This window comes from Pomacea canaliculata, linkage group LG3 (genome assembly GCF_003073045.1).
Source record: "Pomacea canaliculata isolate SZHN2017 linkage group LG3, ASM307304v1, whole genome shotgun sequence".
Taxonomy (NCBI): domain Eukaryota; kingdom Metazoa; phylum Mollusca; class Gastropoda; order Architaenioglossa; family Ampullariidae; genus Pomacea; species Pomacea canaliculata.
Window position 1 is genome coordinate 10,501,923 of NC_037592.1, and position 20,478 is coordinate 10,522,400.

At 43.6% G+C, this 20,478-nt stretch overlaps 1 protein-coding gene across 1 annotated transcript in view; it reads left to right on the plus strand.

The window, feature by feature from the left end:
* LOC112558840 (short transient receptor potential channel 3-like) overlaps positions 1–19,902 on the plus strand; it is a 54,539-nt gene extending 34,637 nt beyond the window's left edge. Inside the window, exons 7-16 of the mRNA XM_025229540.1 lie at positions 1,535–1,699; positions 2,677–2,848; positions 3,815–4,010; positions 5,487–5,735; positions 10,046–10,247; positions 10,989–11,147; positions 11,571–11,624; positions 11,995–12,070; positions 12,274–13,061; positions 13,265–19,902. Of these exons, the coding sequence (XP_025085325.1) occupies positions 1,535–1,699; positions 2,677–2,848; positions 3,815–4,010; positions 5,487–5,735; positions 10,046–10,247; positions 10,989–11,147; positions 11,571–11,624; positions 11,995–12,070; positions 12,274–13,061; positions 13,265–13,867 (2,664 nt within the window). The 3' untranslated portion in view covers positions 13,868–19,902. The remainder of the gene's footprint in view (positions 1–1,534; positions 1,700–2,676; positions 2,849–3,814; positions 4,011–5,486; positions 5,736–10,045; positions 10,248–10,988; positions 11,148–11,570; positions 11,625–11,994; positions 12,071–12,273; positions 13,062–13,264) is intronic.
* Positions 19,903–20,478: the final 576 nt, after the last annotated feature.

The following is a 20,478-nucleotide window of genomic DNA, read 5'->3' on the forward strand; positions in this document are numbered from 1 at the left end:
TCTGCGGTCTCATTGCCCCGATCTTACTTCTGCCCTCGACCAGCACTGCAATCCTATTTTTCTATTCCCATTTTCTGTATTTCTCTTGAATTTCATCGTCACCTTTATTCATCCATCCATCCATGTATATCAGTGTCCTTAATCCACGAGCTTTCTTGGTCATATTTTCCGTTCTTTCTGAGTTGTACGTCCTCCACATATTTTCTTCTCTCCAATTTCTTCTTTTTTCATATATTTTTCCGTCCCAAACTTGTTCTTTTTTCAAATGTGTTTCAGTCCCCTCCAGTCCGTCCTTCTTTCCTATAATTCCCATTCCCTGTCTGTTCTTCTGACAAACGTATTTCCGTTGCCAATTCGTCCTTCTGTGTATGTCCCCCAGTCTGTCTTTTCGGCGTTTTATCATTCCCAATCTGTTCTTCTTTCGTAAATTTTCCAAGTCGCCAATTTATTCCTCTTTCGTGAATTGTTCAATCTCCATTCTGGGTTCTTTCTCCCAATCTTCATTTTTTTTTTTCTATTTCTGCTTGCTTGTCTTCTCTGTTACACTTTTTTTACACTCCACCCTTCATCCAGCAAAATATCGCCAGCAATCATTCAAAGTGTCACTGGCCTTTGACTCGTAAATGTTGACTGGATGAGAACAGGTCCTCAACAAGTTGGTGCACTGGTGGAAAAACCCACGTTTCTGTTTTCCCCACTTTGAATATTACACAAAACTGCCGGCAAGCTCGTGAAACTGGAGGCCAACACACGTTTCTTCATGTCGCAGTGAGAGCAGCAATGCAAAGCACTGCCCAAACCCAACTGACTCAATATGTTTCCTGAAGCTTTGCCTGTCATATTTACTTTTCTTCTTCATTTTTCATTCGGGAAAATAAACATATTGAAGACGGTGATGAGAACTGAACACGAAGAAAATGAAAAGAAGATTGAACAATAAGATTGTCATGGCATAAACCTTAATTACGATAATAACATAAGTAAGAATTTGCGCAGTTTACAATCAATTTATCCCAGTAAATAAAAAAAAATCAAACAAATTTAGGAAAATCCTACACGACTGTGTATGACCCTACCTACATATTGATAAAAGGTATTTTCTTCATTGTGGACTCAAGATATAAAGTGTGCGTCCATTTCTTCTGTTCTGTTCGTTCATTGTTTACCTTTCCTCTGATCCGCTCCTGTATCGTGACCCTGGTCACAGTGACCTTGACCCCACATCACCGCCCCAGTTCCAGCCCCACCCGCGACCTCTACCCACATAATGAAATCATCTCTTTTCCGACAGGTCGAGTTTTGTATTGAGTACCCTCTAACGAACCGACTTTCGAAAAATTCAAAAAGAGAAATTTCTTGAACGACCGACGGTAAAGGACAGATCGAAGTAACGAATAAAGGTCTTCGTCTTACAGACACGACATTCTATCCAAGTGTAATGACGATGGCATCTGAGTTGTTTATTGATAGTGTATAATATGAATAAAACTAAAGCCTTGGCTCCCTGTGCCTGACACTTTGGTCCTGTGTGCAGTTTATCGCCCACGCCAGCTGTCAGGAGCATTTGATGAGCATGTGGTATTCGGGAGTACCCTGGTTCCAGCACCAGCCTTTCACCATGAAGTTGTTTCTGCTTCCCTTGGGCATCATGTTCATTCCAGTAACGGCCATCGTTTACGTCTTTCTGCCGTATTCGAGGGTATGCACCCTTAAATAATACCAGGGTATTTGCGTGAGCAAAAGGTATGTTTATGCCTTCGAATACTTTTGTTGATCTTTGGCGCTCTACCACGTAAGCATGTCTGAACACGCGCTCAGCACATACACACATGTTCATAGTGTGTTCGTCAGTGTGTGTATGCACGTGTGTATGTGTGTGTGTGTGTGTGCGCGGGTCACAATGGGTATATCATACAATGAGTGTCATCTGTCTCACAAAACATGTTTTCGAAGTTCCTCCATGTGGAACACAGCTCTCTGTGGGCAGCTCATACACTCATGTGAGCAGATTCAGAAAAAATGTTTTGCTTGTTCATTTAAGTACAAGTGCAATAATTAATTCATCAATCCAAATAAAAGTCTACAGTTAAAAGCTAACAAGTGTCAAGGGACAGCGGCGATCAAAAGTTTATGCATTGTGGGTAATATTTCGTGTCCAATTTCTCGCACATTGACTGTTGACACGTTATTTTCTCCCTGCACATATCCTTAAAAAATATATAAATAAATTGATACAAAAATCGAGTCTATCTGGTGTTTGATGGGTTTTCTCTGGTCTATTTTTCCCCTGTTAATCTCAAATGTAGCAAATGGAGTCCTTCGTCCCGACTTGCCTTGGGATTTGAGGATCTTGGGTGTCTCATGTTCTTCTGACAGACTTCATTCTTTACATCTCCCTGCTGTGGCAGAGAGTTACTTTTACGTGTCTGTCCGTCTCGAGAGACAGCATGCCTTATTTTCTGTCTGCTGTATCAGGATAACGTTCTTTGCTTCTTGCCCGTTAAGGAGCGGCTTACTGCCGGCTTCCTACACCTCTGGTTTCGAAAAGGCCACTGCTTTCTAATAATTCTGCCGAACGTGAATCCTTATCATATTTTGTCTATTTTGTGTGACATGATAATCCTTGCTTCTTGTCTGCTCTGGCGGGCATGACATTTCCCTTCTGGTCTTCTGCAGGTCGGCGAGGTGCTGCGAAGTCCCTTCATGAAGTTCGTCAACTACATCTGTTCCTACACCGCCTTCCTCGTGCTCCTCTTTCTGGCCACTACACTGAACTCTTCCGCCACCGGTGACCTTTTCAGCGGCACAAGGGGCGTGGTCAATAGCCTCATCATCTTCTACGTCTTAGGTACGTCGACTATACGTGTCTAGCACGTAACTTAAAGACTACTCCAACTTTGGAGATGAAAGGACGTTTACTTTTACGGCACTGCAGTACCAAGCGGGATTTTGTCATAAAGGTAAACAATGACAGGGGGGAGGCAGGGAGGAAGCTGTATTGACGATGGTGGGAGGAAGCTGAAGACGTCCACCAGTCTTGACGGTTTATATGTACTACGTTACCGAGCGCACCGTGTGCAGACAGCTTTTTCCCCATTCGATTGGAAACGATCGAACTGATCCGTCTTCGGAGAGCTGCTCCTGTCTATGTTCGTCCTACATGTCGTTTGGCCAGGACCCGTTCCCACGAGCAGCAAACGCTATTTCCGGCTGATTAGTGCGTGCGCAGCAGGAAAATGAATCGTAAGTCCTCCGACCTTCTGTTAGGGAAAGTAACGGTTGGCCGTTGTCACGGATACACTGAGGGATGTTATAGACTCGGCGTGCAACACGTAGTTCCCCCTCCTCCTCACTAAAACATGATGCTCGGTTGTCATGGGTTCAGAACTCGTATCGCTCACGTTTTTCCTTATTTGTGCGGGGCACCTGCTTACAGGCGCTTCTGCATGGCCATGGCCTTCGTTACTTGCTCGGCACCCTCTTACCGGTTAGTTCAAGAGTCAAGATCTTTTATTCTTTCACCCTCGCAGAGGTATTGAGATATTCAGAAAATAAATCTTTCCCTCTCTCTCTCCTTCTTTCTCTTTCTCTCTCTCTCCTTCTCTCTCTTTCTCTCTCCCATACACACTTAATCTATCTTTATATGCAGTCTCTCTCTTTCACACATGCAAGTAGTAGCTACCCCACCCCTACGATTATCCATCTCCTTCCTTTGTCCTTCCCTCCTTCTATTACCTCCTCCAACTGCCACATCTCTCCACTCAGGATTGTCGTCAGGTTCAGACTGATTGCATGTGTGCACCGTGGTGTGCAGGCATGTTCTGGGCCGAGTGCAAGCAGCTGTGGGAGGAAGGCATTCGCGGCTACTTCAGCCAGATGTGGAACTACATGGACATCACCATGCTGGCGCTCTACACGGCGGCCTACGCCATCGAGGGCGTCATATTCACTAAAGTCAGATTTCTCTCCAGCCTGCCTCACAAGATTGGCGGGGACATCAGTATGGGTGGGTGAGGACAGTTTTCGTACTTTATTTGCATCAGTTTACCTGGTCTCTTGTGGAATTTTATTGCTGGCAGCAGCTTTTCAGAACAGGCTTTAACATTGTTTTCCTCGCTTGTAGTCACCCAAGTAGTAAACCTGAGTGTGAGCAGTGTTATAGCCGAAGTGTGGAAGACCTGCACCATGTTTTGCTAATATGTCTTAAATATACAGTCCTATGTAATAAATATACCCCACTCTTTTGTCATAAATGTCCCTACCCCTCTGAGGTTCACCTTTTGTGTCAGAACCTTAAGGGAAACGTAGCTACTAATGTTGCTCTTTACATAACAATGTCTGAAAATGACAGCATGACATGAGAGTGGACATATCATGTATTGAATGCCATGGAATTGTTTACTCTTAAGTTGAAGCTTCAAACACAATATAGAAGTTGATGTTGTACAGCCACCCACTGTTAACATGCATGTAACCAGCAGTGTGTGATGTTGATGTGGGCCAGATGGCCTCCCAAAAACGGAAATTTTTTTTCAAATTGTTCTGCCTCCTACAGTCGCTTAAGCAGCTTCTCTTTACAACATTCAAAACATTAATGACAAACAAACAGAATCCGACATTTGACAGTACCAGATGTGGACTAATTAAATAACTCTTCCCCTCGTAACCGCAAAAAGACAGAACTCAAATAAATGAATATAAAGCGAGTTGGAAAGACTTAATATCAAATTTAGAATAACTGCTCAGTGGAAGACAAAATGTGTACGAGACCATCTTGTGAGGATGTGGCCATATTCATTAACTGTCCATGTCTAGTAATTCAGCGGCGACCGCCGGCAAGTCTACCCTGCCCAACTCGTATTGCCATGACTGAGCAAAGAGGACAGCGGTCCTTTCAGACCCACAGAGACCTTCCATCAACCACCTCGACTGGCAAATCAATTCATCTGCGCAAGAGAAATTACAGAGGTTTCCCCTCAAAGACGCTGTGGGCCCATCAATCGTTCAGTCCACCCTCCTGACAGAACAGATACAGATACGGGTAGAGGTGGGATGGGAGAAATGGGACGCCTATGTGCATGTCTGAGATTTTATGGTTTTTATTGCTTGTGTGGGTGTGTGTGTGGGTGTGGGTGTGTTAGAGAGGAGGTATGAGGTGTGGGTGTGTGCGGATGGGAGAGGACAAGTACACGTGTTCAGTCGTCTGTTTGTAACAACAATGGCGACCTAATTTTCTAGTATTAATGGGGTCGTTCTTTAATCACATCCTTTACTCGTAAATTTCATTGGTGATCTAATCAAATAGAGGACCAAGATGAGACTTTCAGTCTGGGTTTTTCATCCACTTAGTCTTTCTCTCTCTCCACTTCTCGGCAAGCGACAGGCGACAAGCTCCCTGACCACTGACCATAGACATCCATGGAAGTAAGATGTCTCGCAATTGTCATCACCTGCTCTGTGTCTCGGTCTCTTTGTCTGTCTACCAGGGAGAACGACACTATCCCTGACCCTCAGATCCTGTCGCGCGTGCTGTTCTCCGTGGCCAACGTCATGAGTTTCGCGCGCATCGCCTACATACTTCCGGCCAGCGAGACCTTCGGACAGTTGCAGATCTCCTACGGCCGCATGCTGCAGGACGTGGGCAAGTTCATCTTCATCTACTTCACCGTCATGATCGCCTTCATCTGTGGTCTGACCAGCCTCTACAGTCTCTCCAATAACGAGAACTTCAAAGAGTGAGCCCTCGCTTAGTCTTAGTTAAAGGCCTACTGGAGTGTAAAATCGCGCGCTTCGCGGCTTCAAAATTAAAGCCCAACCCTCATCTGTCTTGGCAACATTTCATTAATATGTGCTCAAAGCTCTTGATTTGTCTACAGATTTCAATGATATCAATAATCCACATTCGCCTACCACTCCCCCCTCTCCAAAAAACAAAAAAAAGAAGAAAAAAGACATCCATGGAAAAACTGACAACAATTTTGACCTGTCAGTAATTTTCCGTTTTAATTTCATGTTTACTACGTTTTAATCTTTAATATTAGCACCTTTATCACTAAGAAATGCGTGTTTGTGTGTTGTTTAGTTTATTGGTTGGTTATTTGTTTGTCTTTTGTTTGTTTGTTTCTTTGTGTTTTTTATATGTTATTTTGTTTTTGGCGTTTGGTTTGATGTTTATAGTTTGGTTTTGTTGGGTTGGGTTTGATTGTTTCCTGATGGTTTCGTTTCGTTTTTTTATGCAATCATCCTTGTTTGCCTGTATGTCCATAGTTCAGATAACAGACAGACAGGTACAGACAGTCAGATAGACGGACAGACAAATACATGGAATGACAGACGGATAAAAAGAGAGAATGAAGGTGTACAAGAGTAAACGACACAGACAAACATAGAGGGAGAGATTGTAAAATGAACCATCACTAGAGAGACGTGTGCAGAAACTGTCTTCACTGTCTCTTGTGTCGCACCTCTCCAGTGACCGTCAGACTTTCGTTATCATACGCCGTTGTTGTTTGAATGCCATTAGCACGGATAATGTGATCCTCACTATCAGGTGACCAGTCATCGTCCTCGTCCCCTGATATGTCTCATGGTTCAGTCCGCCACCTTCCGCGACAGCCAACTCCCAGTCCTCTTTCTTCCTATCCCTTTAAAGTATAATCCAGGAGTATTAAGTCGACAGTGGTTGCCACAAATCAGGGCTGACATGGAAAAAAGCTTTGCAGCCTGAAAATGGAATACCAGGTTTGCTTTTTACTGAAAGCAGAACACAAGGGATGCCACTGCGACCATCCAAAATCTGTATATATATAGACAAACAGGGATACTTTCTATGTATGACTTCACAGCGAATTAGTAACAAAACGGAGGTTTGTTTTATTTATTTATTTGCTTGTTTTGTTTGCTTGCACCAAAGGGAGGACTATACCTAATGCCAAAGTGGGCAAGGTCAGATGGGAAGAGCCAGCGGGCAACAAAATGGCCGAGAGATGGCTCAAACGGAGAAGACATCGCAGACACTTCCGTTTGGAGTCCAGAGCTCCTGAACCAGATTTTGTCCTAGTACTCTCGACCCTCTGTAAAGCTCGGGACCTAAGGTCAAATAAAACTTCCGAAAGATCCCCGTGACGCCAGCTCCCGCCCCTGCTGCAAAAGTGCGCACCGGCAACTGATGCCGCCAAGCCTTCCTATTATCCTCAGGTGTAAACAATCCATAAACATTTGCTGAACTCTTTCTACTCGATGTCCAACAGCCTGCTCAGAGAATCTCTTTATTTATTTTTATGGAACGCATTCTGCGCGTAACATTTTCGCTCCCCCTTGCGCTGGGAGAAGCAGAGGCTGGTAACTGCTGCGATATGGCGGATGGATGCTTTTGATCTCCAGTCCCTCGCAGGTACACACCTTACCTAGCATCTCGTACGACAGCCTCGATATCACACCTGCAAGGACTTATCACGAGGGTCGGGCCGCTCGAGGGCCGAGACACGGCGCATGCGCAGTGCATTCCTGCTTCAAAGCTCCCCCCCCCACCCAAGGTGTTTCAGTGAGTTGTGAATGAACTATGACATTCAGTGGCGACGCTAGAATGTTTCTGTGATAACCAGGGTCTGTAACGGGGCGAGGAACTGTGGGTAGGTAACGTCAGCGATTCCCTCTAATCTGTGCGGCTGGCAGTTAGCATCGTGCGCTGGGGGAAGATATTCGTTCTAAAGACTGCATTGACCTTTTCCTCCCAACCCTTCTATCTGCTTGTGCATATATCCGTTCAGTTTGTTGACATTCAAAAGTTTATCTCTTCTCGGCTATTTTCTGTGGTTGAACATTCCACTTCCTTTGTGGGTTTTTGCTTTTGAATGAATAGTTGATGAAGTAAAAACTGCAGCGTGTTATTCAATAGAATGAACTTTCCCCCATCTCCCTAAAAGAAAACGATAACTGACACTAAATGACAGTAACAAAGAGTTCAGTAAAATAATGGACAACGAATAATTGCTGAAATGGAAGGACCCAGATTTTCTACGATGTAAAATAATAAGAATTCTTGAAGAGTTCAGTCTTTGCTGTTCAGCCGCCGGCGCCGTTTGAGAAGCATCCTTGAGAAATCTCGTTGCCCAGCGACACAGCCAGTCAGATCCTGCCCCCCAACCACAACCACCACCACCCAGAAAATTTTAGAAACTCTTTTGCCTTGTTAGAAAGACAGGGGAATTATTGTGCGATTTATGTGAATAAAAGCAATGATGACAGTTGTTGCCTGGCAAACAAAACGCAGACATATATAATGAAGACTTCGTTATCCACCCAGATGTCAGTAATTTGGCTAAACATAATGCAGACATGATTATCCACATAGAAAGCCCTGTAAGTAATTTGGCAAATGTTATCATGTTAACTTTGCGAAAGAGAAAAATAAAAGGTAACAAAACTCGTGCCCGGCCATACCTTGAATCAGAGAAGTCTTATCAAATTGGAATGGAACAAACAATTTCTTAGAACTTTTCCAGTAAAACAAAACAACTTTAACAAATTAAGGACGATTATAATTAGATAGACAGACCTCTCTCGCCGAGACAAAATTCAGACTATCGGATGTGGTTACAAGTACTAGGGTATCTACAAAATACGAACGTAGCCGATGTACCCGTATTACAGTTGCAAAGATACCAACGGAACTCAAGCAGCATTGGGGTATGCTAGTATCTAGCGAACTTCATTCAGAAGAACCTAAAAGAAAACGATGGAAGAAGAAAAGAAGGACAAGAAATGAACGTCCGACTTGGCCGCTCGCTTCATCCACCAGCCTCTTCCCGCTGAGCCGCGCCATACCGCGCTACAGCTGCTGCCACCCACCCCCGGGTACACCAGATCGAGGCGCTCCCGAAACACGCGCCAAAACCTCATTTACAGCTGCGTGCGACTTCCACGGGGCATTTACAGGACTTTCTGCCAGACCTTCTCTCCGCCGCGGGTGCACACCGCCACAAAGCCATGGTGCCAAGCAAACAATGCAAGGACAACGCAGGTTCGGGTGGTGAAGGGGTTGGTGATGGTGGTGGTAGTGGAGGTAGACGGGGGTAAAGTCTTGCCGCCCATTTCCCGGATGCTCCCGTTTGCAAGGCGTGTTTTGCGTTTTGCAAACCATGTTCACAGGTGTGCGCAAACAAACAGCAAGGAAGTTGGTGGAGGGGCGAAGGGGCTGGTGTACTGCTGCGCTGTGGCATCCAGTCTTTTTCTACTGTACGAACTCTTTCCTCGTTGTCTTCCGTCCTCCACTTCCTACCCATCTCCTCCCCGAAGCTTAGCCACCACATCTTTGCTTTTTAATTGTTATTTAGGAAAACGTTCGCGCGTGCTGTTCGCGCCGCTTGCAACATCAAGATGGCGGTGCGTCAGGTCACGTGACGTACATTTTTCCGACTGCAAAAGGGAGAAAACGAGAATGTATTAAAAAAAACCCGTGCCATTGAATGCGCATGCGTGGCTGAATATTGGCCGACTCACCTTATCCTTCCTGCTACCGAACTCTTCTGTAACTGCGGCATTATCTCCTTTCTGTTTTTCTTTTAAACTATCTTCCGCACAGGAGAGCCTCGGGTCACATTTTTATCTGTTCCCGCACTTCACGATGTCGCGAGAATAATGACTTGTTAAATAACTTGTAAGTTGTTAAATAACTTGTAAGTAATTAGCTTTGATTCAGGTGAATATATTTACACCCTCTCCCTTCTTTCTCTTGTTCATCTCTCTTTCTCACCCTGACAGACTCCCTTACTTTTCTTTAAGTTTGTCCTCTGGTGTGTGCGCGCGCTTTCTGACTTGGTTTAAGATTGTTGGAGTTTCGCTCTTGTTTTGAAGTTAAATACATCAACAGGCTTACAAAACCAGCATACATAACTCTCAATGGTATTTTTGTCAGAAAAGTGCACTAAGTATTCAGAGCACCACTGTAAGTACATGGACTAAAGCATGCTAGCCACACTAGATGTACTAGATGCTGACACCCGAACTCACCAGTTGTCAGCCATGTTTGTTGTCGTGTTGACAGCCTGATGCAGACGACAAGCACCTTATTCTGGGCAGCCTTCGGGATGGGCAACTCGGCGGCGCCAAACATTGAGCATGAAGGGCGACACCACATGGTGGAACTGGTCGGGTACATCTTGTACGGCGTCTACATACTGGGGGCTGTCGTCGTTCTCATCAACATGCTTATCGCCATGATGAGCAACACGTTTGAGGAGATACAGGTGAGAATCCCGTTATGCAGTGTGTGTGGTTATGGGAGTTACAGGTAAGAATCCCACTAAATGGGTCACAGACGTTATAGGTCAGAATTCCACTGCGCGAGGTGTGCTGGGTAGTTGCTAGGAGTTAAAGGTAGAATCCCCAGTAGATGTGGTGTTGTCACACAAAAACAGGACACATGTTTACAATAAACACTGGAAACAGCGGTTATCCCAATAAACACTGGAAGGCTGTGTGTGATAACAAGAAAAAAAGACAGAAGCCCTGAATATATCTATAGAAGTAGCAAGGAGTCGCGAACAATCAGGAATGTTTACAAGAAAATTTCCATAAACAGCCAAAAAGCAAATCATAAAAATATCTCAATCTTGTCTCTTGTGGTAACATATTACAAGGACTAACTTTTTCCATTTCCTGCATAATTAACTTTCAGTTTAAAGAGAAAATATATTTCAACCTTATGTTTTCGTGGACAAACGTTGAATACAAGCTTGACTCCCTTATCGCTCAGATTATCTCCCTGTTTGTTGACGAGGGGCAAAAGTTCAAATGTGACTGTGCGTGTGTCCAGCCTTCTCTACCAAGATGTGTATGTTATCGTTTGTGGAGTTGGAAGAACTGTTATCAGAGAAGTTTCCATTTGTAGCTGGCTTCATGGCCGCACGCTTTTAGGAGGTAATCCAGTTAATGAAGGGAGATCATCGAGCTGCGCGATACGTGAGTAATCAATCAGTCTGCTGCAGGAGTGCGAGGACATCGAGTGGAAATTCGCACGCGCCAAGCTCTGGATCTCCTTCATTGAAGAGGGAACAACTCTACCGATCCCTTTCAACATCGTGCCCACCCCCAAGTCCATCCTCAAGCTCATCTACAGCATCAGAAACCTCTTCTCTGGATGTTCGGCAAGTGGCTTTCTCAGGACAAACTTGGTTTCTTTTCTGGAGAATCGTGATTTACTTTCATGCCATATTCGCTTTTTGTTCAAATCATATTTAGCTTAGACACATTTGGTTGCTTTTCGATAAACGTTTTGTTTCTTTCTAAAAAGTATTTTTACGACACATTTGGTTTCTTTCAATACGCATCTGGTTTCTTTTCAAGACACATTTGGTTTGTACAAGATACCAAGCTTAATTGTGTTTTTGTGGGTGTGAGGGATCCTGTCACAAAGTGTACCTCATATACCAAAGACACACCTAAGGCATGGGAACCCTGTTTTTTCATTACGTTTGTGTGAACAGACGTTGAGCAGTGCTTCTGTTAATCCACCGAGTTCCTCGCTGTTGTGTTGAATATGCTCGTATCACGTGATCTTTATCTTCCAGGCTGAACGTGCAGACACAGATGACAAAGACGGAGGCTTCGAGATCGATTACAAGGTGACCGAGCTTATATCCACCCCATAATTTTTGATTATGTCCTTGTTCCTGTCGTTTTGGTTCCTCAAGAAAAAAAAATCTCATGGTTCGTAGACAAATCATCTCAACTGTAGCGCAGTGCCTTCAGGAAGCTATTCATAGTAACACGTTGTACAGAGCGTGGGCCGATGGGATACTCCAATGGAAGGAACTCTAAAATAGACTTTGGGTAGTTTGGCTCAGTTTCATTTCTTAGTAAGAAATAATTTAGAAAAATCATTACCATCCACGTCAAGAACTGTGATACAGCCTCAGCCTCAGTGCAAATGCAAGAAGTCAATCAACCAACCAATTAACCAAATAGTCAACCTACTTTTGTGTCTATTGACAGGCTATCATGCACAAGGTGGTTCTTAGATACATCCACAAGATGAAGTTCGAGAAGAAAGGAGACAGCATTAAAGAAGGTAAGTTAGAACCATGCTACCACCGTTAAAATGTTATTTTTTTTCGACACATTTTCTGTCGGATAATGGCTGTGCTATCTCTATTTTACCTTAATCTAAAGTAATTGCTGCAATACGGAATTCGATACACCTTCAACAAAAAATAGCAATGAGCAACCAATCAACTAACCAACACCCAACCAACCATTGTACTCTGTCAACAGAAATGCTGGACGCCAAGGAGGAGATCATCGCCCAGACCTACAACCTGTTTACTTCCCTGCACGTGCGTCTGGACGCCATGGAGCGACAACTCCTGGCCGTGACGTCCGACGTCGCCAGCAAAGGTGTCTACTCTGCCCACCCCACCTACATCAACGTCACCACCTACGCACCCGGCGGCGGTGCCCGGATCCCTGCCCCGACGACCACCAGCACCGCGGGGGCCAACACCACCACCGTGGTGAGGTCCACGTCGCCCAGCCAGTTCGGCCACCACACACCGCTGCACATGACTCGCTCTGTGCCGGGTGCTGTCGCCGAGGTGGCGATGACGTCAGGCCTTCCAACTCCCGGCTTCTACGAGCCGCGGCGTGAGTTTGTCAGTCGACGATGGTCGTACTATCAGGACCGCTCCCGTCGCTCAGAACGCTACAAGGCGTCTCCAGAACAAGTCCTACCCGAGCCACCCAGCACTCATCGAAAAGACAGCGTGCGCTCCGACAAACAAGGACGACAGCTGCAGCAACAACAGGATCCAGACCACCATCCCCAACTATACCGACAAATGGCGACCACCAGCGACCATTCGCCCCCTCGTCAGCAGTTCCGGGAAGACAACTCCTCTGTGCGGCGCCAGTCGAGGAGACAAAGCGATTACTCTCCCGTGCGTTACGCCGAGGGGAAGGGCCATTCACCGGTTCGTCTTCAGGACAGGCCGGACTTCGACGAACGACTGGTCGAGCAAACAGAGCTGCGAGAACAGCAGCCGAGAGAAAAAATTAGAGACAAGGTAAAGCATTTCGCATGGAAGAAATAATAATTGTATTAAACCCATGCATGTCCCTAGCAGCTAAAGCTTCAGCCAAAATCTGTGGTTATAATGAAGTTTTACACAATGCAGTAGTTATCTAAAGTTTCTGAATATTTTGTAAGTAGTTTAAAGGGAAGTGTTAGTGCACAGACATATTCTGATGGAGAATGTTGTTTATACAGAGAGAAATACAGACAACATCCTTGCAGCACGTTGAGGGACCTTCCTCATCCCTCCATGCCCACTTCGGCGGTTCAAGATCGTCGAGGCTCAACCCTCTGCACGGAGACCAGGCATCACAGGCGCCGCGGGCGAGTTCTCCTTCCAGTACCGGCCTTGGGAATCAGATGTACGTGCACCCCCAGCCTCAGCCTCCGCCGCAGTCGCAGCCGCTGCAAGATTTCATCCTCCGTCCTGACCTGACCCCCACACGTGCGCAGCGGCCAGCACTACGGCGGGAGTTCAGCCGCACCGAGCGCCATTACTCGCGCGGAGGAGCCGATGGGAAGGGCAACAGGAGCCCCAGTCTCGGGGTTAGCAGCGGAGGTCAGGGAGGAGCAGGAGGGGAGGACAGAGACAGGGCCGCGCGCAGCCTGACCCCTCGCGCCAGCCCCAGTGCCTCCCCACTCCAGCCCAGCCCCACGCGCGTCATTCCACAAGCGCTGCACGAGGCGATGCTGGCGGAAGACCACCACGCGAGGACTCAGTCTCTGCACCGGAACCACAACCGCAGGTCGTCCAGACGGTCGCCGGCCTTGAAGGCGCAGAGGAGCAAAGAAGTCTGAGAAATTCTGCAGCTCGAATTTTCTCTCGTACATGCACCAGCACGACCTGGTCAAGCCCCAGGAGGTGCGAAGGAAGTGCGGTTTTGTTTTTCCGCCTCTTCTGTCGTCTGATCTCCTCAAATCCAGCTTTTCTCTACCACCGGGGCTGAAGACATACTTCTGGCTTACAGTTGACGGCTTTGGTTGACAGGAAGAATCTGATACCTCAGCATATTTCTCACAGGTCATGTCTGCTAGCCGCTGGATCATCAAATTTACTAATGATGCGAGGCCTCTTGCGGAAGAGAGATGCTCCAGCGAGGGTCAGCCTGTAAAGCAGCACGTCTGCTCATCATCATCGTGCACAGCGATAAAATAACTGACAATAGACGGCCGATGGTGTCAACTACTGAAAAGATCGGTTTCTTCATGACGCCCTAGTTCTCTCGAACATTTTGTTGCTATTCCATGCCTGGTTTCAAGATTTTGAGTTTTGCTGGTGTTTTTCCAGAAGAAAAACGAGAAAGCTGACTGTGTATGGCTGATTCGTGACCTCATCCCAGTCCAGAAATTTGTTTCCAGAAATGGAAAGCAGTACAATACTCAGGTACTGTTCTGCTGCGGGAGGCCGCGCAGGTGTTGAAGACCCATTCCAAGTGGTCTGCTGTCCTTTCACGATAATGCACAACAAAGGTTGAACGATAATGCTTCTTGTTGTTTGTTGTTATAATTTGTTTAAATATCCCATGAACGCCTGCGAAGTTTTGAAGAGGGAAATGACGTCCAGGAAACGTTAAACGCCCCAAGACGGAATGCGGTGACGTGTCCACGAACATTGATAGCGTGACATCTGCTGTCAAACCGTATACACCGAAATGGAGAGACTGAGAGAGAACATAGGTTGCTTGAAAACAATTATTTACGCTAGAAGTTCCTCTGCAGTCTGATAGATTATAGTTTATCTGATAGTTTATCTGATAGATTTTCTTTTTTTCTTTTTGGCTTGGAAAGAGCGAGCTGTGAGCAGCCACCGTTATATGTCTATCCTGTGTGGTATCCTCTGTAAGCTACTACCTGCACATCAGCAACCAACCAAAACCAATGTTGACACACCAAAGGACTACTCATTAATTACTTTTTCTTCTTCAAAGAAAGACAGCGAGAAAGGAATTTAAGCAAATTGTTGTAGTCCCCCTTTTATGAAAGCACTGCTTTTTTGAAATTTTTGTTTTTGTTGTTGTTTACTTCGATTTTTTTTCCGCCTAGACTGTCAGAAGTTGCGGTCGTAGATATTGCATTTAATTAGTTGTCTTTTATTTCCAGCCTCGAACAAGAAATGAATATACGTGAAAATGTTTGTGATTTATAACTATGCTCTGTCGTGAACGCTTGCCTTCTCATGTCGGTGGGCGTGTTGTTCGGCAGAAGGAGTTGATGTCGCTGAGCTGTAAGTATCTCTTCCTGTTTAAAACTGTCTGTGGCGCTGGCACTGCTCTCCGACCCTTCCCATGGCTGATGACGTCAGCACTCCGACTGCTTTTTTTGTGGAGCGGAAATTTTCTTGTTCACGTTCAGATGGGGTCGAACGTTCACTTGCCAAATTCCGACACCCAAGGATACAAACCTGTCTGTGCATGCGCGCACTCCCAAGTCCCACGAATACCCGCACGTGTGTGCAATGATGGACACAATTCTTACCTACAAAACAGACTGTGTAATACTACTCTTTAAATTCTCCCCCTAAACCGTCTATGCACTGCGCACCTGTTATGACATCACTATCGATGGACGACTGTTGGGCTGTGGTGGGCGTGGTCGGTGTATGCAAATACGTCACTTCCGTTTACACGCTAACTTCCTCGCATTTTATACAGTTCTGGTCCATCCCTAGACGATTCCACTATGTTTCTTTTTCATCTTTTAGTTTATAGTTTTCGGCAAACATTACCTTTGTTGATATTGTAACCTCTCTAGAGAAAATTGAGTTCTCCGAGCTCTGGCTAACTAAGATGGAATTTTCCGTCTTTTGCGAAAAGATCGTGTCCTGAATAAACTTTCGTGTTTAATAGTTTCTTTCTTTTCTCACAACCATATAACTTCTTAATTAGCTTAGAGATTATTAAGTTTGGAACAATGAAAGTTTTTCACTTGTACCAACCCTGAACTGTAACCTATATGAACATTACAGTCATTGTTTATAATTGACATCTTTCACGAGCATTGTCATGAGAAACTTAATACTATCGTATTCTTAAGATTTTGGAAAAATATTAAGAGTGTGAGTTTCATTTTTCGAACTACTACCTTTGCAGATTTTAGCAGTTTATAGGATCTGTTTTCCTAGTCTTCACTGTGTCCACGAAAGCTCTTTGCAAATAACGTGTTTTGCTCCCCTCTTCTATATTCATCTAATCTCTAAATGTATGGAACAGAAAAATTACATCACAAATCATCAAATTTCGTGAGTGAGCACTCCTCTCCTTCCACAGGTCTATTATGGATTGCTTAAATCGGTTATTTCCAGTGATTAGAGACTAGTACTGGTGATCAAGGTAATTGCCTGGGCGTATAAAGAAATGTGGAAAATTATTAACTTGAATGTGAAGATGATGGCCTTGTATTATTCAAAAGGAGCTGTTATAGGAACTGTACCCCGTGTCACTGAGAATTTTACTGACCCTCACAGTTTTTGTCACTAATAAAAAACAAAACTTTTCAAAGTTTTAACTAATTATCTGAAATCAACAATGCATCTAGAGAAGTTGGTTGGACTGACCATTGTCTCTATCGAGCATGACCTGGTACCTTCACCAAAAGTAACTCTTTTGTTTAAACTTAAAGCAAAATAGAATGGAAATATCTTTTTAAAATTTTATTGTGGATTTTTCTCCATGGTTGGTTTGCAGTGATGGCGCAGCGTCTGTTGCCTAAGAGGCGCAGCAGCTCCATCACTGGCCCTACTGGCAGCTTCTGATGGTGTTTGCAACAGTGGTATGCAACGGCCATGTATATGAATAAGCTATCTAAAAGTTTGCAACAGGAGTATTGTGTGGGTGTGTAAAATAAAACTGACGACAAAGACTTTTTTGAAAGTCTGTTTAACAACAGGCAAAAGAGAAAAGCGGATAAAATGATTTTTTATCTGCAGTATATACATTGTTGTGAAATCCGACTGGTGCGCGATGAATGAATAAGACAGCCATCTTTGACTTTTCTGCTTAGTAGAAATCTATTAGTGGGGAAAAATCGCGAAAAATTAATAATCTTCGTGGACGAATTACAGTTGATGTTCCTTTTTCTATTCCTGAAAGCTCCCGCAGAATCCCTTTCATAGTAGTCCACTTGTATCTCTTGAAAAGGTGAAATACAATTAAATTTTCGTGTAGCATCTTAACATCCCTGAGCATGCGCAGTCAGCATCACGGAGAACAAAATCTCGAGAGTTCTCGGTGACGTCACGGACGTATTCTCGAAATGCATTAAAACTTAGCATCCTGCGGCTTTCGTTCTTCCTGTTCAGTTTAAACATCTACTTCAGCTAAACAGATTGTCGATATTCTCCATACTCTTATTTAAAATCCACATTTTTCATATCCTGGGTGGAGTACATACTGTACATGTAGATTTGAATGGTGCCAGCTTCCCACCCGTTGTTCAATTACCTGTTGTCATGGAAATCTGGCTTCTGAATGTGGAAGTGTAGGACTATATGCTCGCTTTCCTGCCTCTTTATCTTGTTTCGAGCGTGCTTGCTGGAATTTTTTTTTTTTTTTGACAAAACTGTAAGTACCGGATATTTCTAGTGCAATAATTATATCAATAAATCTATCAATACAGTTGTAGCTGTGTGTCCATCTTTCAGTCTCAAGTTGTTGATGTCCTTTGTCAGTGTGCACCTGTATGTATCCGTTATTATGGTGTTTATGGTCAAACTAGTGAAAACAACGTTAAACCATGCATATTGTTTACACAACAAAGCAATAGATTTATTTCAGTTTCCACATAGCTCCTTTTCTTCCACAACACCAGCACAAAATTACATCTGAAAATTCAGGTTAGAAAGAATTTGCTCGCTTTGCTTCTGTGAAGCAATGTAATATTTGCCACCATCCTATCCCCGACACACACACACGCAATAGGGGGAAAATGCACAAAAAACAATATTGTTTTTTGAGATGTTTGGAGTCTGTAAAATATATTTTTCTAATTAAAAGGTTCCTAGAGGAGACAGTATATAGTAACAAAACCCTTTTCTTCCTATAATGCACAATATTCTGTTTGTGACTATGCAGTGAAAGTATACTAATCATCGTCTTAATACATATTTTTTCCTCGTGGAGAAGCTCACGGCATTTACAAAGTGTGTACACATATATGCTATACACACAGACAGTTTAGTCCTTGTTACTCCTCAAGGAGCATAGGGGCACAACACCACCTCGTCAGCAGACCCTGTTTTGGGCTGCCCCCCTTAGTTGGGTCCATGTGGTTCCGACTTCCTTTGCCTCCCTCTCTACTGTTCTTTTCCAAGTCTGCTTTGGTCACATACACACACAGACAAATAAACCCAAATTAGTTTTTTTCCGCCTAAGCTTTTATAGTTGCTTATCGTTTCGAAATCCGTGAAAGGATACCTGTTAGACACTTGTAGGCCTCTATAAGGACTGGTGCTTACTGCTATAGATGAACAGAATGAAAACAAAGAGTATGTAGCAATCTACAGCCTGAGCATTATGAGAACAATAGTGTAAAGAAAATGATGGTATTAGAAAAGCAAATCATGATTTAGAAGGCACTAAATGAGCCTCTTCCAGACTATTTTTGTCTCTTAAAATGTTTATTAATGGTAGTAAAAACCTAATCAAACAGTTATCAAGGTAATGTGCCAAAAAAAAAAAACCCCAAAAATTATTTGGACAATTAAGTGCCAAATGCTTTAATGCAAGATGAAAATGAAAAAAGGGACACAAAACACCATATAAAAGAAATCATCTAAATAAAACATCTCGCCATTCTTAAAAAATGCATAGGTCAATATGACAATGAATTGCACACATTTTCAAATTTGAATATGAACTTAGATAACTGATTAGTACACTACTAGACTATCCTCACACACTACATGCCCACACCGGCTTATGTTTAGATCACTTCCATAAAAAAAATGGATAAAGGGAAAGCCAGTGCACATACTGTTGTTTCCTGAGGTACACAAACATACACACACCATATTATGCCAAACTTTGAATTCACGGCTGTCATAATGTAAGTCAAATAAATGCATACCGATGTAAGAGTACAAAAATTCTGGAAGCTTGAGTATTAAAATGAAGCCATTAAACTGACAGGATAACATTCCAATAATAGCTGTCCTTTTGTAAGAAGTTAATGCATCATCAGACATCTCATTTCTCAATATCTTTTCTCAGTAATTCTGTTTCTTTTACCAATGCTATCCTAAGAGTAAACTGTTAACTACAATCACTACTGCTGCCACTAGTTACAAAAAAAGAGAAGATTCTGCGGTTCATGTCCTTTAATAAGCAGTTTGGCTTATCCTTATAATTAAAAGAATATCAAGAAATTTCGCTTTCCTGATTTAATACATGAAAGGGACAAAAATAAATATCTGTAACAAAAATATTTAGTAAGAAGAAAATCAAGAATATGACACAAATTAGTGCTGTTTTCTCTTCTGAGCTTGTATCAAGCTTTCATAGGTTTCTGAGAACCAAGACTCATTCATCATGGGCTTCATTGTATTAACCTGTTCTTCAGCTAATACGTTCATCTTGATTTCAGAATGTGAAGGTTAAAAAAAATGTAATGCTGATTTTCCTTTATTTATTTAGCAAAACTTTAGAGCTCCAGAATTGATGAGACAAATATCCTTATGGTTTATGAGCAGTTTTATTATTGGCTATTAAGTTGTAAATAAGGTGACCAGACGTCCTGCATTAGGCAGGACAGTCCCGCTTTTGACCTCGTGTCCCGCCTGAATATTGGGCGGGACGCCCAATGTCCCGCTTTCTGGCTTTCTGGAAGTCCATCAAATGTCCCGGTTGTCTTTAAAAATCTGAATACCGTACACTGATACGCCCCCCCCCCCCCCTACTTTTTTCGGCGTTTTTTGTCGGTGACGACACCATCTTCGGCACGTGTCCCGCTTTCGCTCCCGAAACGTCTGGTCACCTTATTGTAAATGTTTGTGAAACTGCTGAATGAACCGCAATCTGATAAATATAAACTTCTTTTTAAAGCTGCCATCAAAGCAGGACAATTATCCATTTTGCTATAAATGCTTAACTGACAATTTTCTTTTAGTTTCAAACATAATCAACTATTACTGTGTACAACACTCCATTCAAAATCATAGAATACTGTTTAGTATACCACAGTCTTTCACAGAAGTAAAGATGGCTGCCTCCTATCTCTCTTTACCTTATCCACTACAAAGTCTGATTTTGTGCATATGCATGCATACATGTACACATATCCCTGTACCACCACGCCCTCCAACACACACACTCACATGCAACCTACCTACCATTTTCACTGAAATATAAAAGTTGTACAAAATGTGACAAGGTGATTACAGAATAAGCCATATGAAACTATTAAAAGCTTTGTGT